The 17,914-nt window shown below is 41.6% G+C and overlaps 1 protein-coding gene across 8 annotated transcripts in view; it reads left to right on the top strand.

Moving 5' to 3' along the window:
• Positions 1–17,914, top strand: part of EPAS1 (endothelial PAS domain protein 1) — a 151,500-nt gene that overhangs the window by 69,826 nt on the left and 63,760 nt on the right. For 5 of the 8 annotated variants that reach the window (XM_073339108.2, XM_073339112.2, XM_073339111.2 and 2 more), the window contains 2 exons: positions 10,688–10,797; positions 11,806–11,996. In XM_073339108.2, coding sequence (XP_073195209.1) covers positions 10,688–10,797; positions 11,806–11,996 — 301 coding nt within the window. The remainder of the gene's footprint in view (positions 1–10,687; positions 10,798–11,805; positions 11,997–17,914) is intronic. The other 3 variants (XM_073339113.2, XM_073339114.2, XM_073339115.2) reach the window with 1 other exon arrangement.

Here is a 17,914-nt window from a genome sequence, read left to right on the forward strand (position 1 = left end):
TTTGTATTGACGTTCTTTTGTTTATTATTAGAATGTATATCCAAATGATCAGAATGTGGTGACATACTATGAACATGGATGTTAAAGAAATTAACTGCTCCCGTAGCCCAGGGTCATTAACATCAAAACTGCTCTTAAATGCCTTTGATATCTTTAGTGGAAAATACAGTGAGGAGATTTATATACAGTTCGGTGTGTATATAAATCTCCTCACTGTATTTTCCACTGAATGCATCCGATGAAGTGAGCTGTAGCTCACAAAACTTATGCTCAAATAAATTGGTTAGTCTCTAAGGTGCCACTAGTCCTCCTTTTCTTTTTGCGAACACAGACTAACACGGCTGCAACTCTGAAACCTTTGATATCTTTAATGCTTGTGATGATGCCTTCAGCTGTTGATGTAATGAGGTATGTCTGCATAGCTGCATAAAAAGCAAGATGTCAGTGCTATAAACTTTAAAAAAGTAGGGCTAGGCTTTTTGTCTGTGTAACTGTCTTTCAGAAATATATGCCAGGAATTTTCATGTAAAAAATTACAAATCCAAGAACACTCAATTACAAATGTAATAACATATTAGTGCTTCATACATGAGAGAGGATCTGTCCCGTCTGCAATTTAAAAGTGTGTGGAAGATTACAAATCTGACTTCCCCAAAGAGTCGATCTATTCATTTTGAAATCAACATGGCTGTCGAAGAGTCTTTTCCCGTTGCTGTGCTAATTCGGGTCATGGAGATTGTCATGGTGGCATGGGCTTCATGTACTATAAAAGTGCTTAGATTTATTTGGAGGGTTCCTAACTATCCCCCCATAAATCCTATTCCTCCTTTTCCACACGTTCAAATTCCATTGTTCATCAAGCTCCAAACCATGGTGCTAGGCACCTTTTAGAAAGACTTATGATTACAGCTAGAAAGCTGAAAAAAGCCTACCCCACAGCAAGTTCTGATCTCTGCCCCCTACCCAAGACTTCAAGTATATCTCACATCTGCCAATTCAAATTCACTCCCATGCTTACCTGCAAGTAGAGACCTAAGGCCAAATTCAGACCTAGGATAAGCAGGATCATCTCCATGAAAATCTTGTTGTAAATTAAACACTGAGGGTACAAACTGATAAGAAAAATGTGTGTAAATAGTGATGTGATTTAGCTTCCACCAATTTGGGTGTGCAAAACAAGTGTAGCAACCAAAGGGGCAGAGTGCTGAGGCACAGCAGGAAGAAGCAATCTTAAAGGAAGGAAGGATATAAGGCAGAGGTGGGCAAACTACAGCTTGCGGGCCACATCCGGCCTGCAGGACTGTCCTGCCCAGCCCCTGAGTTCCCGGCTGGGGAGGCTAGTCCCCAGCCCCTCCCCTGCTGTCCCCCCTGCTCTGGAGGCATGCCGCCATGCGGGTAGCGTGGCACCTCCCAGGCTTTTCAATAAGCCAGTCCTGCTGCTCTGAGTGGCATGGTAAGGGGGCGGTGGGGTCCCGGGGGGCAGTCAGGGGACAGGGAGCGGGGCGGTTGGATACGGGGTGGGGTCCCGTGGGAGTGGTTAGGGGTGGGGGGGTCCCGGGAGGGGGTGGTCAGGGGACAAGAAGCGGGAGGGAAAGGGGAGGTTGGATGGGTCAGGGTTTCTGAGGGGGCAGTCAGGGGGTGGGAAGTGGGAGTGGGTGGATAGGGGGTGAGGGACAGGCTGTTTGGGGGGGCACAGCCTTCCCTACCCAGGCCTCCATACCGTTTTGTAACCCTGATGTGGCCCTCGGGCCAAAAAGTTTGCCCACCTCGATATAAGGTAACATATACCCCTAATTCTCTTTCGCCCTCCTATTAGTGACTGATTTCCTGCAATACCCAAACTTCTATTCCCTCAATATACTAATTAACCCCCTTTGGTGTGGACCTTGCACTTGTTTTGCACACCCACTGGATGCCAAATCAGTGCAACTTACACCACTTTACCACTTATATATGTATACACTTGTTTTCAAACCAGTTAACACCTGGTGTATAATTTAAACACAGTCGTTTAAGTCTAAGCTGAATTTGGCCACTTGAGTCTGCTTCAGCCTTCAGAACAGGGATGGCCAAACTCACTGACCCTCCGAGCTGCATATGACAATCTTTAGAAGTTCAAGGGCCAGGGCGTGCCTGCTGGAGCTCCAGCCCCATGGGGAGGTGCCTGCTGGGGTTTGGGGCTCCAGCTCTGAGGGGAGGCGCCCACTGGGGCTCAGGGCTCCAGCCCTGCTCCTGCTGAAGTCCTGAGGCAAGACCCCCCTCCCTGCTGGGCAGAAGCCAGAGGTGATGTGGGGAGGCCACATGACATGTGCCCCACCGATTTTTGCCAAGGTATGCTGGCCCCACTTGGTCACATGGTGCAGCCAGGCCCCCACCCTGCATGGCAGCTGCTGGAGTGAGCAAGCTGGGAGCTGCAGCTGTAGGGAGCCACTGCAGGGGAAAGCCACTGCTTTTGCTGCTACCTCTCCCCACAGAGCTAAAGCAGTCGCCCCTCCCTACAGCTCCCAGCTGTTTGCTGCTGCCTCTCCTTGAGGAGCTAACACTGGGGAGCTGTAGGATGGGGCTGCTGAGGGTAAGGGGGGACATGCCTGGGGGGGCGTGACTCAACTTGTTGTGGGGAACCTTTAAATTGTGCTCCCCCCGCCCCCACTCTGAGCAGGCACCAGTCATCTCTGGCAGAAGCCCCGAGCTCCCCCCACCCCAGCCTGGTGGGCGAAGAATGTGGGGAGTGGGGTAAGGGGGCTCTGCGAGCCTCACTTGAACTGTAAAAGAGCCACATGCAGCTCATGAGCCGCCATTTGGCCATCCCTGTGAAAATAATGCATTAGTGAATGCCTTTCACCAGAGAAAGTCTTACCTTGGTTTTGCCTGGGACAATCTTGTCTACTTTAAATGGGTTGGAGTTACACTCTCAACTTCCATATTTTTGGCCTCAGTTCCTGATGAGTGTGTCAACTGCTGTTTATCATGCACATTTCATTTACAAGTTATCAATGTTCTTAATTTAAAGCGGCATTGTCAAAAGGACAATGTGATACCCAGAGTGAAGGTTATTTTTGAACATTAGGTGGATAGAGTTGTTACCAAACCCCATTATTAAAAACATTTTAACAAAATTTAAAAACAAAATAAGAATGACACCCACTTTTGTACATTTGTTAAATATTTGTCTATGTGCAAGACCCAAACACTGCATCACTGAGCTAATATAGAACCAGAAAGTGAAAATGACTGTAAATAGAAGAGAAACTGACCTGTTTATAGTTTCAGGGCTAGATCCTATGCTATTTTACAGCACCTGAGTATCTGGCACTTATTGTCCAAACTGAGTGAAATGCAAAATGTAAACAAGTGGTAAAAAGTGCATTTGATTTTTTAAAAAATCACCAATAATGGAAGATTATATTAACCGCATGCTTTCAGATTCATATGACTTTTATCCTAAAAATATTCCTTTAAATTCTTATTGTTCTAAATGAGGTCTAATCAGTTTGGTCAGCTATTCTGTGTGTACAGTAAATCATTTATATTTTATGTTATCTTTTCATAGCTATTCTTGTTCTACAAGGTAACATCTGAAGCTTTTACTGTTCACATTGAGGCCAGCATGAATTACTATAGATATTTTGTGTGACAGTTTAATTAACTGTGGATTCTTGACCTTTAATACATGTCTGAGCTACAAGTGCTTAATAATGAGCCTTGAAATGTAAAGTAATATGCCTGTTACTTTATAAGGTTAAGAGGTTTACTTACACAGCAGTTTCAAACAAAGTCCAGAGACACAAAACTAATTAAGTAAACTAAAGTAAGTCAGTCTAAAGCTATGTCATTCTAAACATTTTATAAATTCGCAGTACAGCAGATTTTGTATCAGTGAAAACTGCCATAGTTAAATACTGATTTCAGTTCTTTGGGTACTAACCCTAGAGACCCTGGAACTTCAGTGCTCTTGAACCTACAAAGTCTAATTGTATTACAGGGTTATAACATTCTGCAGAACTAACCCTTTTTGACTAGGAGGCTATCCCTAAACGTGTGCACACACACACATGCATGCACACACAAATTCACTCCTCCCCTGCAGCATAGGTGCTGGAAGTAGGGGTGCTGGGGATGCTGCTGCACCCCCTGGCTTGAAGTAGTAATAACAACCCACATACATGGTTTCTGCCTTCAGGACCCCCACTAGAAAAATTGTTCCAGCAGTACTGCCATGCATTGTCCACACACATGGACTTGTGTAAAGACAGAAGATGATTAACTCTGGTGACACCATGAAGAGTCCACTAAACAAGCCTAGATCCACTAATGTCCATAGCAGAAGGAGCCATCTCTAAAGCGGATTGCCAGGATGTTAGCTGCTAAATAGCCACCAAGAACTTTGAAGGGTAGATGTTCATGGAAAGGTTAAAGATTAGATATACTGACTGAGGACAAGTATTCTTGGTTGACATAAAGCCAGTTATTGGTGGGGTGGGACAAAAGAACAAATATGGATGCACCAAGCAGAAGTTCATATGTTCATATGTCCAGCTCAAGAGTGGATTAACTTTATTTAAATAAAGGGGGCCAGTCTCTATTCCATGCAACCTCTCCTGAAATCAGAGGGCTTGCATAGGTGCAGCCCAGGGCAGAATTTGCGTATCTAACACTAGTGAACACTTTACACCTGTGATACACAAGAATTACTTACCTAGTGCAAATGGGTTCTAGTTACCCCATGACTAAAAAGTTTGTCTTTTTTCCTACTGAACTTCTGAGTATATTTTAAGACAAAAATATGCATATTTTAAACATGCATATTTAAACATGCATATTTTAAAATAGACATGCATGTACGTTGCTTTGTTTTTCTGAAAGTAGACAGCTATACACACAACTACAATACTGGAATAAGGGTTACTTTTTAGGGCCAGGTTGTGATCCCCTTAACTCATCCTGACTCTGCAAACACTCCCAGTGACTTCAGTGAGATTATTCTGGTGCAAGGGGCTATTCGCCCTGAGAAAGGGGATCATTAATTCTGTTCAGGGCATAATTAAAATAATCGGAGCTCATCTGACTGGTGGAGTTATGCTCTTTGTTCTTGTCTGTGTGGTTGTGTAACCCACACAACTTCTGGGTGTGGTGTTCAGTCCCATCTAGTGGCACTGAGACCACTTAGAGAGAGATAAATGAGTCTGCTCTACAGCCTTAGCTACCAGCCAGTTGGCTTTTAGCTCATGCGGTAGAGGCTCATGCTTTAAACTCCAGAGGCTCCAGGTTCAATTCCACACACAGACGACAAGGATCTGTCGGTGTTACAAGGGGCAGCTTGACCAGGATTTCAACTGGGAAGGCTCTGAAGCTCAGGATGCACTTCCTCAACTAGGAGAAGTATGACAGGTTTCAGAGTAGCAGCCGTGTTAGTCTGTATTCGCAAAAAGAAAAGGAGGACTTGTGACACCTTAGAGACTAACCAATTTCTTAGTCTCTAAAGTGCCACAAGTACTCCTTTTCTTTTTTAGGAGAAGTATGTAATCCACACACCTTCTGGGTGTGGTGGTCTGTCTCATTTAGTGGCACCGAGACCACTTAGAGAGAGAGAGAGAGAGAGAGAGATTAAAGAGTCTGCTCTACAGCCTTGGCTCATGCACTGAGCTCCAGAGGTTCCATTTTGATCCCACCCGCCACCAACTGGGGTCTTTCGGTGTTATAGTTGTCTCTGGGGCTGGTCTGTTGTTTGGGGTTTTTTTGGGGGGGCGGGGGCCTGGGGAACTTTTGCTACTGAAAATTCAAGTGATTTCACGAAGTACTCCTGAGTACTTTGTCTTCTTTGCCCCGCATACAACAGCAGTTTTCAGAATCTGAACTAAACACACTCAAGAGTGACTAAGGAATTGTGTAAACAGCCTTTTGGGAGGGTGGGAAAGGGAAGACAAGCTGCTTATAGTCTGTGGTTTGAGAATCATCCATACATTCTCAACACTTCCTTTTCTTACAGGTCAAATCCTTTATTAACTGTGCTCATGCATGAATAAGCCCTTCTTCAGCCACTCCAGAGCATCATCAAATTAGCATGGGGAAATCCTTGCTTGGAACTTTTTTTCTTCCACCCGAACAACCACCCCACCATTACCCCCTGAAAGGAGGCTGAGGTACTCTGGTGAGGGAGGCAGTCAGGCCTGCTCCCTGATCTGGGGGTAATTTCATTTTTTTCCTGCAGAAGTTTGGACTTTGACATTCCTTTCTTACTGTTTTATAGGGAGGAATTGTACTGCAATTACAACATGAGTGTTTGGATGGATGGGGACATGAGGGTCTAATCCTGCAAGGTGCCAGGCCCCCTTGAACCTGGGGATTCTCGGGAGGCACTTGGTGGCTGATAGGCTCTGTGTTTTTGTGTTGGTGGAAACACCATCGCTGGACATTGTTCCTTGGATGTCCCACAGAGGTTTGTGTGAGCTAGGTCCATGCTTTTGAGTCACTGCAGGAAACGACCTGCATTCAGGCCAAACAGCTCTTTCTTTTTCGCCACAAAAGCAGGTTGTAGCCTGACTAAAATTTGCTGTGAGGGAGTGATTCAGGAGTTTGCTAAGCCCTGCCTTCTCCCTGATCTGTCCTCTTACCACACTGAGGTATGAATAAGATTCAGTGTAAACACTCTTTCATGGGCTTAGTATAGCCCAGTTGTGTAGTTATGCTTCCACTCTCCTGACATGGGTGAATCAAGCCCTAGCCTGGGTAAAATATTCCCCCACTGAAGTCAGTAGGTGTAACTGCAGCCAGCTTTGGCCTCCAGTGTGCAAACAAAAACATGAAAACACCACATATTAGTGAGGTCTCTGTTTTGCTTGACTGCCATTGCTTGTGCAGCCATGAGCAGGGGAAAACAAACAAACAAACATATACATCAGCAATTTTTGAAACCTCACAGCTAGGAGGAGCAAGCATTGAGTGACATTCTTTGAAAGAGTTGTCCCTGTCAGGCAAATAAACAAAGAAGGGTAGACAGAGCTTTGTTGTGGTGTTGGGATTCTCTGTGCCATGAGAAATGGCTGCCAACAATGTGTGTGTGTGTGTGTGTGTGTTGCATGTCTGGTTGCAGTAATGATGGCGCTTCAGTGTGCTGTGTTAAGGAGAGAAAAGGAAAAAAACAGATATACATGGGGTTACCTGGGGGGGAGTATTTCAAGCAGAAGTGCTTGCATTCTGATAACTTATTTATTTATTTAAAAATATAATGATTGAGCAAATTAATTCTTTAAAAGGTAGAGAGCCTTCTTTTCTGCAGGATTCTTAGAGTAAAGAAGAACTATGGGTGCCGTATGTAATAAACTTTAACAATGTCAGCTACGAAAATAATGACTGTGATCAGAAACATTGTAGAAGGATAGCGTAATACAGTTTGAAACAATGACTCTCTAAGGACAGCGTAGGTTATTAAAAATCTTGGGCAACCAGTTAATGAAACCAGCTTGCCTCATTAGCCACACTTCTATGTTATATTTACTGAGGTTGACAAAACTAAATATTTTTCTTTGTGGCTTGAATGGCATCATGAAGTTGCCAGTCTTACACAACTCATTTTTAATTTGTGAATGGCAAATGTCTTGTCCTGTGTACATGCTCGGTTTAGAATTGAAATGAGATTTTTCGGTGGGAATACTACTTCCTACAATTTTGGATGTTTTGTCTAATTTAGAACCAATTTGAAAAGTGCAGGCTCTAGATTTAGAATGGAGCTCAAACATTTGTGGTTTGAGTTACATTCTCCAAGTCACAATCGGAAATTCTCGTAAATATTGCTGCATGGGGGTTTTCTGTTTTGTTTTTGTTCCATTTCTAATCTTTATTCCACTGGTGGACTTGCTCCTAGAGATGAATCATTTTGAGTATAGCATAGGCTTTCTTTACATAGAAATGGGGTTTTAAAAACATAATTTCCCTGAGAAAACATTGGTGTAAAAATACATACATGGTTCTGCTTTTCCTGCGATCTGCAGAAGGAGGACAATAGAGGTAGCTGACTCTCCTGCACACAAACACTGCAGAAATCTGGGTGGAGGGACTGCGTTTGAGCAGATAATATGACCGTTACTTATTAGATCACTATTAAATTACCTTCAATCCTGTTCTTGGCTCAGATGCCTTCTACTACACCAGCTCAAAAACTAAATTATTTGTTGTGTGGGGAAAACGTTTCTGTTATATGGGCTTTCACTCTAGTTGCCGGGCCAGTCATAAAGACAAGAAAAAAGTATGTGAAAGGTCCGTTCCTTCTGACCTAAATGAACAAATGTATTTCTAATCCTTATTTTAATTTTGCATCTTGTTTGATGGGTTGTGATTTTAAAAGTGTACTTGATTTTGGGAGAAGGGTTGGTGTTATCTTCTTTTACATCTGAAAAGTCTGTATTTATTTTATTGAGCTGTGTTGATTTAAAAATATATTTCTTATATTTATTTGATTGTGGCTATGGCCTTAACAGTAAGATACTATACTAATTAACTTGTGTTTGTTAAATTACCATAGTCCCATGAAATGAAAACTCCAACCAGTCAAAGTAAAGAATCAGTTTCCTCTTTTGAGGGCCTGTTACTCACTTAAGCAGTCCCTTTGAAGTATTGTCAAATTTCTATGTGACTGCTGTTTCCATGTTTGCAGCATCTCCTAGATAACTTTCATCATAATCTCTCTGCCAACATTTTGGAATATATTCATCTGGGGAAAAAATAGTTCTGTACTAAGTTGACTGGAGATCAGTCTCAGGGATTAAAAGGTGTGTTTCTGAGACTCCTTACTCTCATAACATGCCTATCAGCACACATTTACAACCTTACCCACCTAGGCTAGGGTTGCCAACTTTCTAATTGCAAAAAACCAAATACCCCTGCCCTGCCCCCACCCTGGGGCCCTGTTTCGGCCCCGCCCCTTCTCTGAGGCCGCACCCCTGCTCACTCCATTCCCCCCTCCCTCCGTCACTCACTCACTTGCTCATTTTCACTGGGCTGGGGCAGGAGGCTGGGTTGTGGGAGGGGTTAAGGGCTCCACCTGGGGGTGTGGGCTGTTGGGTGGGGCTGGGGTAAGGAGTTAGGGGTCCAGGAGTGGGCTCTGGGCTGGGGCAGGGGGTTGGGGTGTATGGGCTCTGGGCTGGGGACCAGAAATGAGAGGTTCAGGATGTGGGAGGGGGCTCTGGGATGGGGCAGGGGTGTGGGGTGTGGGAGGGGTGAGGGCTCTGGGGTGGGGCTGGGGACGAGGAGTTAGGGGTGCAGGAGGGGGCTCTGGGCTGGGGCTTCGGAGGGGTTCGGAGTGTGTGGGGGGGTCGGGTGCAGGAGGGAGTGTGGGGTGCAGGATCCAGAAGAGAGTTTGGGTGCAGGAGGGGGTTCTGAGCTGGGGCAGGGGGTTGGGGTGTGGGAGGGAGTTCGGGGTACGGGCTCTGGGCGGCACTAACTTCAGGTTGGAGGAAGTCTGCAAGGCTCCCAGGGAGCAGCTGCATGTCCCTCCAGCTCCTAGGCAGAGGGGCAGCTGGGGGCGATGGGAACTGCAGAGCTGTCACTCGGGGCAGTGCCTGCGGGCAGGGGCAGCGTACAGATCCCTCCTGGCTGCCCCTCTGCCTAGGAGATGGACAGGCTGGCCGCTTCCAGGAGCTGCGCGGAGTTGCAGCCAAGATGACAAAGCCATCTGTGATTTTCCCTGATGACAAGCACTTCCAACCTGTTCAGGCCCCCAACCTCTCCCACTCAAAATATGCTATAATCTGCCCAAGGTCACAAACATCTTTGCTCATAGCCTCAAAATGAGAGCCTGTGTGGGTGACTCTAGAAATGGGATACATGCTAAAAAATTACAGCTTCTGAAACTGAGAGATTGACCTCTTATGTGTCACATCCTGTTCTCATCCAAGCCAGGTCATTTAAAATGACTGCTATGTTATAATTTTCTGACCAGGAAATGGAGCAATACATTTCACTGGGCACTGTATAATGAACAACTAAGGGGCAAAGCCATCAGCTGTTCTAAATTGATGAAGTTATACTAAAGTCAATGGGACTACACTGATTTATATCAGCTGAAGATTTTTAAACACCTTTGAATTGTAAGGATTTTTTTAGATTGATATCCATTTTGGATTTTCACAGTGGCGTGACATTATTGGGGGATCTCAGACAATTATTTTATGACAGTAGACATTGATATTCAAAAAGTTTGACTTTATAGACTGTTAAAACACAAATTGTCAGCATCATATGTCAAAATATACAAAGTAAATATCCTTAGATCAAGAAATCATACCTTTTCATTTGTTAGTCCATTTCTAACAAGCCTAATTCAAAAGTCAAAATCACTGGATTTTTACGCTAATTAAATTCTCAAGAACCTTTTTATTTTTTATTTTGCCTATTTGTAAATTTTGATTATTCTAGTGGAACTATTTTTTCATTGCTTTGTATATGTACAGTGAAATCGACATCTACCAATGTTTACTGGTAAAAATCTAATCCTTCCAAGGCTATTTATGAAGTACTGTGTAGGAATTAATGAAGTTTTCCCTCAAGAAACTAGCCCACCCCAAACTTGTAACAAATATGCTTGTGTTTCTTGCTTCTTTAAACTTAGCATTGTGCTTTCTAGTGGATTAATTTTGTCCACTGCCCCTTGTAAAATCCCTTTGACCTTCGGTATTTCTTGTTCTCGTTGGAGTGTGGAGGAGACGGCTCTGTTGGTTGTGTTTATTTCACTGGAGGGACAGACAGGAGAGAGAAGGAGACTTTACTGGAACAGATTTTGCCAAGAATTGGCTTTATTTCATGGTACAGTATTTTTCTAATTAATATATTTCATGGACAGTCTCTTTCATAGTAAAAAAAAAATAAAATGAAAAGGATGTTTTTTCATGTGTAACATCAGATTTTGAACTGGGACATTTTGTGTAGACCAACAAAGCTTGATAGCATACTGCTTACTTTTATTGAAATGCAAGGAATGGCCTTTCCAACTCGCTATATCTAGGAACAGCGCCACACTTTCTGAAGTAGTTCCAGCTGTAAAACGGGTGCTGTGCACCTGTCACCCTGGTGCACTGCTCTCTGCACTCTTGTCCTGGCAGGATTGGATCCTTTGTGAGCGATCTGTAGTCAGTAGTAAATTCACATTATTAAGCTGTCTTTTTTTAAATATATGTCCCATATGACAGTGCTGTAAAAGTTCCTTGCACTGTAGGCAGAATTATCAGAACAGCTTTCCATGATAATACCGTATCATTCCATACGTTATTTTATATAGTTATGGAAACGAAAAGATTCTGGATGTAATCCTTGCCCTTGTAAAGACAATGGGAGTTTTGCCATTAACTTTAAATGGGGTCAGTACGTCAGTTTCTTTACAAGGCATTTTGAAAGATATGTATGTCTCCAAAGACTGAAAATATCTGAATTCAGCTTGTTTGACAAATCCAAACAATTTTTAAAATCTCCTGAAAGCAGAGTCCTTTAGTGAATCAAATTTAAATTGAATGATGGCAGCACCCATGATTTGCTGTATCTTTTAAGTCTTATTACTAACGGCCACAGTTTGCTCCCATTGAAGTCAATGGGAATTCAGTGGGAGCAAATGCTGACCTGAATGAAATATCAATTTTTTTTATTGTGATGTCACTTTCCAGGGGCTTTTATAAAGAATCAAAATGCTATCACATCTATTATTTTAATTCAAATGGCCCAGCTGGCTCACTGCTGAGAAGATTATATTCCTTGGCAGTGAATGTCTCTCTTAAGATATGAATTGCTTCTCAGGAGCTGTCTTTTTTGCTTACTTTATAGGAGCAGCTCAGAAAGGAGGAAGGAGAAATCAAGAGATGCAGCAAGGTGCAGAAGAAGCAAGGAGACTGAAGTATTCTATGAATTAGCCCATGAACTGCCCTTGCCCCACAATGTTAGTTCGCATCTGGACAAGGCATCCATAATGCGTCTGGCAATCAGTTTCTTACGCACTCACAAACTGTTGTCCTCAGGTAAGGCCCATATAAGAGAGAGGTCAATGTTAGTTGATATCACAATGGCAAAGGTATGCTTATGCCTTTAGTCTCTTGTATTTAGAAAATAATAAATGGGACATCTCAGCATGTGTTCTGAGAACTCAGGCAAACATGAGAGCATAGCTTTTCATCAGGACAATGTGATTTTTTTAAGGGCTTAGAGAAAATTGAGCAATATCCGTCATTAATTGTGCAAGGTATTAATTGTCAAAGTAAGAATTGAAGCCAAATTCAATGACATTTCATATAGGTAGAAACTCATCTAAAAATGCCCAAGAAAATGGTTAATTAAAATCAATTAAAAAGATTTCAGGCTTCAAGAATTTAATCCTAATTAAAATACCTAGATTATAAATTGCAGAAAATTTTCCATGCTGAGATAGGTAAACCCTGATTTGGCATGGAAAACACATTTGCATACTTGCATTTAGAAGGCAGCTCTGACATTGTGAATGTCCAAAAAACATTGTTTAAAAGGATTAATTGTACTATAGGCTGATAGTAGATAGATAATAGATGGTATTCTGGTAGAGCTGAGGCACAATGTGCCAAAATAGCTAAAGCCACAATCTTAAAATATTTCACCTGGATGGAGAGATTCTGTTAAAATAGAAACCACCCATTTTGCTGATAGAGAGGTATATGACGGCACACATGGTGAATGGGATCTTTCAGGATGTGTAAACTGTGGAATGTATTTCAAAAGTTTTTAATTACTGCTACCACTTCTGAGCGTACACTGCTCTGGGAAGTGACGTTGGTGGGCATCTGTGGCCCCCACAACCTGCAAGATCAATGAAAGCAACTGTAATAGTAGTTTCCATTCTTCTTTGGTTCTGAATTGTGGCAAGGAGTAACACCTGTATTTAGTTTTCTGACAGAAAAAATTAGGGATGTAAAATGGTGAAGAATGGATCTCTTGATGTTTGGAGGCATGCCATTACTCATAACCTACAATGGGATGTATAAGGAGTAATTACAACATCTGAAATCAAAGGGTCACTTAGTTCTTTGGACTAAACACTGTAAGATCTAGGGATCGTAAAACTGTTCGATTAAACTAAAAACAGACCTGAATCTTTGCATGTTCTTCAAAGTTAACCATGTCTTCAAGATTTGCGTGTCACTTCTTGATCTTTCTGGGTTGATTTTGATACAGTGACCTCTTAAACACTGAAACTACAACCTTAACAATAACTCATACAATGCCTGAGTTAAACATGAAATCGTATGAGTGAAATCCTGTTCCCAAATAAGTCAATGGCAAAACTCCCGTTGACTTCAATGGAGTCAAGATCTTACCCACAGTCTTTAAGTTGACAAATGGGATATGTAGTAATACTGCAAAAAAAAACAAAAAAACGCCATTAGAAAGCATCTTACTTTTTCTGTTACTTCCTGAGGGTCTGTTTTATCATGGAGTGTAATAGCTAAGTCACATGCTAATTGTGGTTTTTCAGCAGGTCACGTCAGATTAAGTCAAATTCATGCACTTCTGTTTCCAGGTGATTATGGGGTGCCTGTGTGTTTACTATGATGCCTTTCCACTTCCTCAGAACTGATTTAAGAGTTTTTATTCTTGGCTCATAGAATGTAATTTTCTCACAATTACTATCTGTGCCTATTATAATGGGAAATAAAATAGAGGGATCTTCAGAAAACTGTTTTTACTTAACAGAACTTGCATATCATCTGTGGTTTTGTCAGTAATATGCCATACTCAAACAAGTTGCATAAAATAAACAAACTTTCTTCCAATTAAAAACTCCATCTGTCATGCCAACTAGTTACCAGTTAACCAATTTTAAAAATTGAAGACATTTTTTTCATCTACAGATTGTGAGCTATTGATTGGGTAGAGGTAGACTAGATTAGTGGGAAAACAAATTTCTTTTTTTCACTAAGGACAACTAGACAGATAACAATGAGGAGTTCTTGTGGCACCTTAGAGACTAACAAATTTACATGGGGATAAGCTTTTATGGGCTAGAACCCACTTCATCAGATAACATTATTATATTACAAGGATGTTTTTGAAAGTTAAAATTAAGTAACTTACGATTTGTTGTTCTCATCATCTCACAAGGACACCAGATTCATCTGGCAATTACTAAGGCAAAATTAACTCTTTCAAAAAGAAATTAATCTATATTTCTTGGCAGACTAAGAAGTATGAATAAAACATATCTTTTAGTGCCCTCATACATGTCTGGCTTAAGTTTATACTGTTTGACAGTTCCAAGATGTGATACTGGCATGATTTGTCTGTGATATTAAATCAGCTTTTAAAACAAGTTTGTGGTGAATTCAACTGAATCACTTTGCCTGCAATGCCAAGTAGCTAAATGAACCTGAAATAAGTCATCAGTCACAGTTGTGACAGCCTTTGTTTTAATAATTCAACTTTTTATCTTCCAAGCCAGGTATATATTTAACTATAAATCCAGCAGCAAGTCAGATGTTGTTCTTCTGTTTGTACAGCAAACATAATTACATCTTCTAACCAAAGTCTGAGTTGTTACTACACAGAATGCAGCTTTAGACATCCAAGACTTTCAGAAGTTATTTTGTGTGTCTGTACTTTTGATGGCCCATCTTGAACACCTTAAAGGGGCCTGATTTTTCAGACAGTGCTTTACACCTGCTCTCCAAAAATCAGAACCCTCTAAGGTGTCTCAAACTGAGCATACAAAATCCTTAGTCACTTCTGAAAATCTTGGCCCATAGGCTTGTTCATCTCAGGTGCATATCTGTTTAAGTTAACCAAGTGATCTACAGATGAATTTGGCCCTGAATATTTGAAATATGTAGTTTAAACATTTTATTGGTTTTAGAACACAGCAGTGTTAAATTACTGCAAAGATTTTTGAAATCCTTTTTGACGAGACAAAACTTTACTTTCATCAGCCTGTTGCTTCCCTCAGTATTCACACATGATTACCATTAAGACTAGTGGGTAGAATGCATTGGTATCAAGGGAGAATAGAAACCTACCAATAAATTCCCAAAAAGGAAACACAGATTGAGATATTTTAGGAATTATATATTTAAAGAATTAGCCTAAAGTAAACCTATACCCATTAGGAAATTATTTCTTGCCCTGAATAAGCGTGATATTTGGAAATCAATTTTTTGGTAAATAAAAGTTGGCATTTCTGAGCAAACTATTAGCAGTCAAGGTTTAGCTGAAAAAAATATTGTTTTTGTCCCTCAAGAGAGAACGGGGGCTGGCTAATAATATGAAGAACTTGACTTTGCTGTATAATAGTTATGTACAATAGTTAAGGCTTAAGTAGCATAATTTTTCTGATCAATTAATTTGAAAGCAGGATGAGAATTAGTTTACCACCTTTGATAATGGGCTCTTTTGAATTAGATACATTTTAGCAACATACTAGCAGTCATCAGACGATCCTGAAATGTCAAATTTAATGGAAACCTTTAGTTTGTCGCTCATGTATGACCAGGATTGCTGCTCATCACGCAAACATTCTGAAAGTAGTGTGGAACAAAATGGAAAGTGGGTTGTGAGATACTTGACCACATTCTGTTGTCAGTCACACCACTCTAAATCGAAACTGGCTGCAGTAGCTTGAATAAAGTTACCCTTGATTTATGCTGGTGTTCACAAGAGCAGAATTTGGCCCTTTTGTTATACACGAGGAACCTAATTCCAGTAGGGTACATTGATAAAATGATTGATTAGAAGCACAGAAGTTAGTGTGACAGCTGGTCTCTGACTGCTGACATTGCAAATGGGAATTTAAAGGACTGCACACTCCATGAAACGCCACGGATCGCCTCAACGCAGGCTACTCCTTTTCATTTTATCTTGTCTTTTTGGACACAACCATGATTAAGTCAGCTAGACATTTTATATAAACTGGACTTGAGTGTATTTATTTTGTAACTGTAAAAATAATATGTGCTGCATTTATGTACTCACATTGTCAGTAAAGCAAGCTGCCAATTCAACTTGAAAAAAATACTTTAAAGGGAATCCAGTACACAATACTGTTTGCTTAGTGTTTTTGTTATTATTCAAGCTTTGATTGTTTTTACCAAATGCTACAGTCGTTTAAGAAAAAATACATTTTGATATCAAAGTATTTGCAACGTGTTCTGGTCCTGCCAGGGGTCTGATCCTGTCAGGGCTGACTTCTTTAATTCTCATTGGTAGGGGTGAGAATTCAGAGTGCTGAGCACCTCAGAGGACTGGATCCTACTTTCACACTGTAACAGGGATTTTCAAAGGGGCTTAAAGCAATTAGATAGCCAACTGCTCTTGAAAGTCAATGAGTGCCTGACTCCATCATTAACAATAATAATTAAAATAATTTAATAAATGCTTAATAATAAACTCAAAGGGTTTTACATTGGAGGTCAGGGTCATTATCTCTGTTTTACAGAAGGGTAAAATGAGGCACAGAGAGGTTAGGTGACTTGGTCATTGTCACCCAGCAGGTCACTGGGAGAGCCAGGAATAGAATTTAGGTCTCCTGAGTCCCAGTCCAATGCTCTATCCCCACTTCCTCCTCCATTAAGGCCCTCTGAAAATACCTGCCTCCATGTAAGATGTTGCAACTCTATTGAAGTCACTGAAGGGTCTGAATTTGGCCCTTTGTGTCCTATCATAATAGGAAATAGCTGGCTGAATATCTCAGCGTTCAAAAGGGTAAAAAATACCAGGTTTTGCTTTTATAAAAGTTGTTCTTTACTTAGTAACACATTTCCCTTTGATTTTCACAGTAGGCAATTCAGTGTGGGAATGTAGGATAGGAAGTCTTTAACATTTAGAAATACAGTCTGTAGGTCTGACAGCCTGATTGAGATCAGTATCACAGGAAGCAAACTGAAACAATAGTTTTATAATTGTTTCCATGCTGTGCATAGACGGAACAGTACACAATATAACTGGAACTTAGTAGAGATATTGTTAAATATGATCACCTTAAAGATTTTTCAAGATGTCTTCTAATTATACTAGCATGGTAGATTTTGTCATCTTTATATCAGAAAATGAGTGTATCTTGGTTTTTTCCAAATTAGGATCTTGATCCTGCATTTTACTACTGTGAATAGCTCAGCTGAAGTCCAAAGAGGTGTAAGAGTTTGCAGAATCCGGTTCCTGGGAACTTTAGTAAACAGATAAAATTTGATGGACTGACACTTGCATGTATATGCGTATGGCCGGGCTTACTCTCTGAAACAGGGTGAGGGGCTCGGCTATTTGGGAGAGACTTGGAGTAGGGCTGTTACTCCTCTGGATCGAGAGGGGCTATCTGGGATGGTTCAGGCACCTGATAAGGGTGCCCCCTGGGAGGCTTCCTTTGGAACACTACTGGGCATGCCCCACTGGGAGGAGGCCCTGAGACTGACCCAGGACATGCTGGAGGGATTATATCTCCCGGCTGGCCTGGGAATGCTGGGGTATAGCCAGGCTACTTAAATATCAATTTTGTATATGAATATATGTTGCCAGCAATTAAACTGAGACTGTGACAACACTCATGAGAAAAGAAGCATCACTGGGACCAATGCCTTGCACATCTGAACTCTCATTGACGTTAGTGAGTTGTGTTTTTCAGGACCATGTAATATGGTCCACATTATGCCAGATACTTTCATTGGGCTAATCAGGCAAAGATTGTTTTGTCAGCTTTCCCTCTCCTCATTCTAAATGTACAGACACCTGGGACACTTTTCTATGTAGAAATCCAGCAAAGGAAGTTGGGTGTTGGGAGTTGTTTCTGTGGAGAGACAGCAGAAGGAATGGAGAGGGAGCTGGGAAGCAGACGGGAAGTTGTTTCAGAGAAGGGAGGCTGCAAGGAAGTCGGTGTGAAGTTGTTTCAAGGGAGAGAGACAACAGAGCCGGAAAGCCAGCAGGGAGCAGA

Source organism: Lepidochelys kempii, chromosome 3, assembly GCF_965140285.1.
Source record: "Lepidochelys kempii isolate rLepKem1 chromosome 3, rLepKem1.hap1, whole genome shotgun sequence".
Classification (NCBI taxonomy): domain Eukaryota; kingdom Metazoa; phylum Chordata; order Testudines; family Cheloniidae; genus Lepidochelys; species Lepidochelys kempii.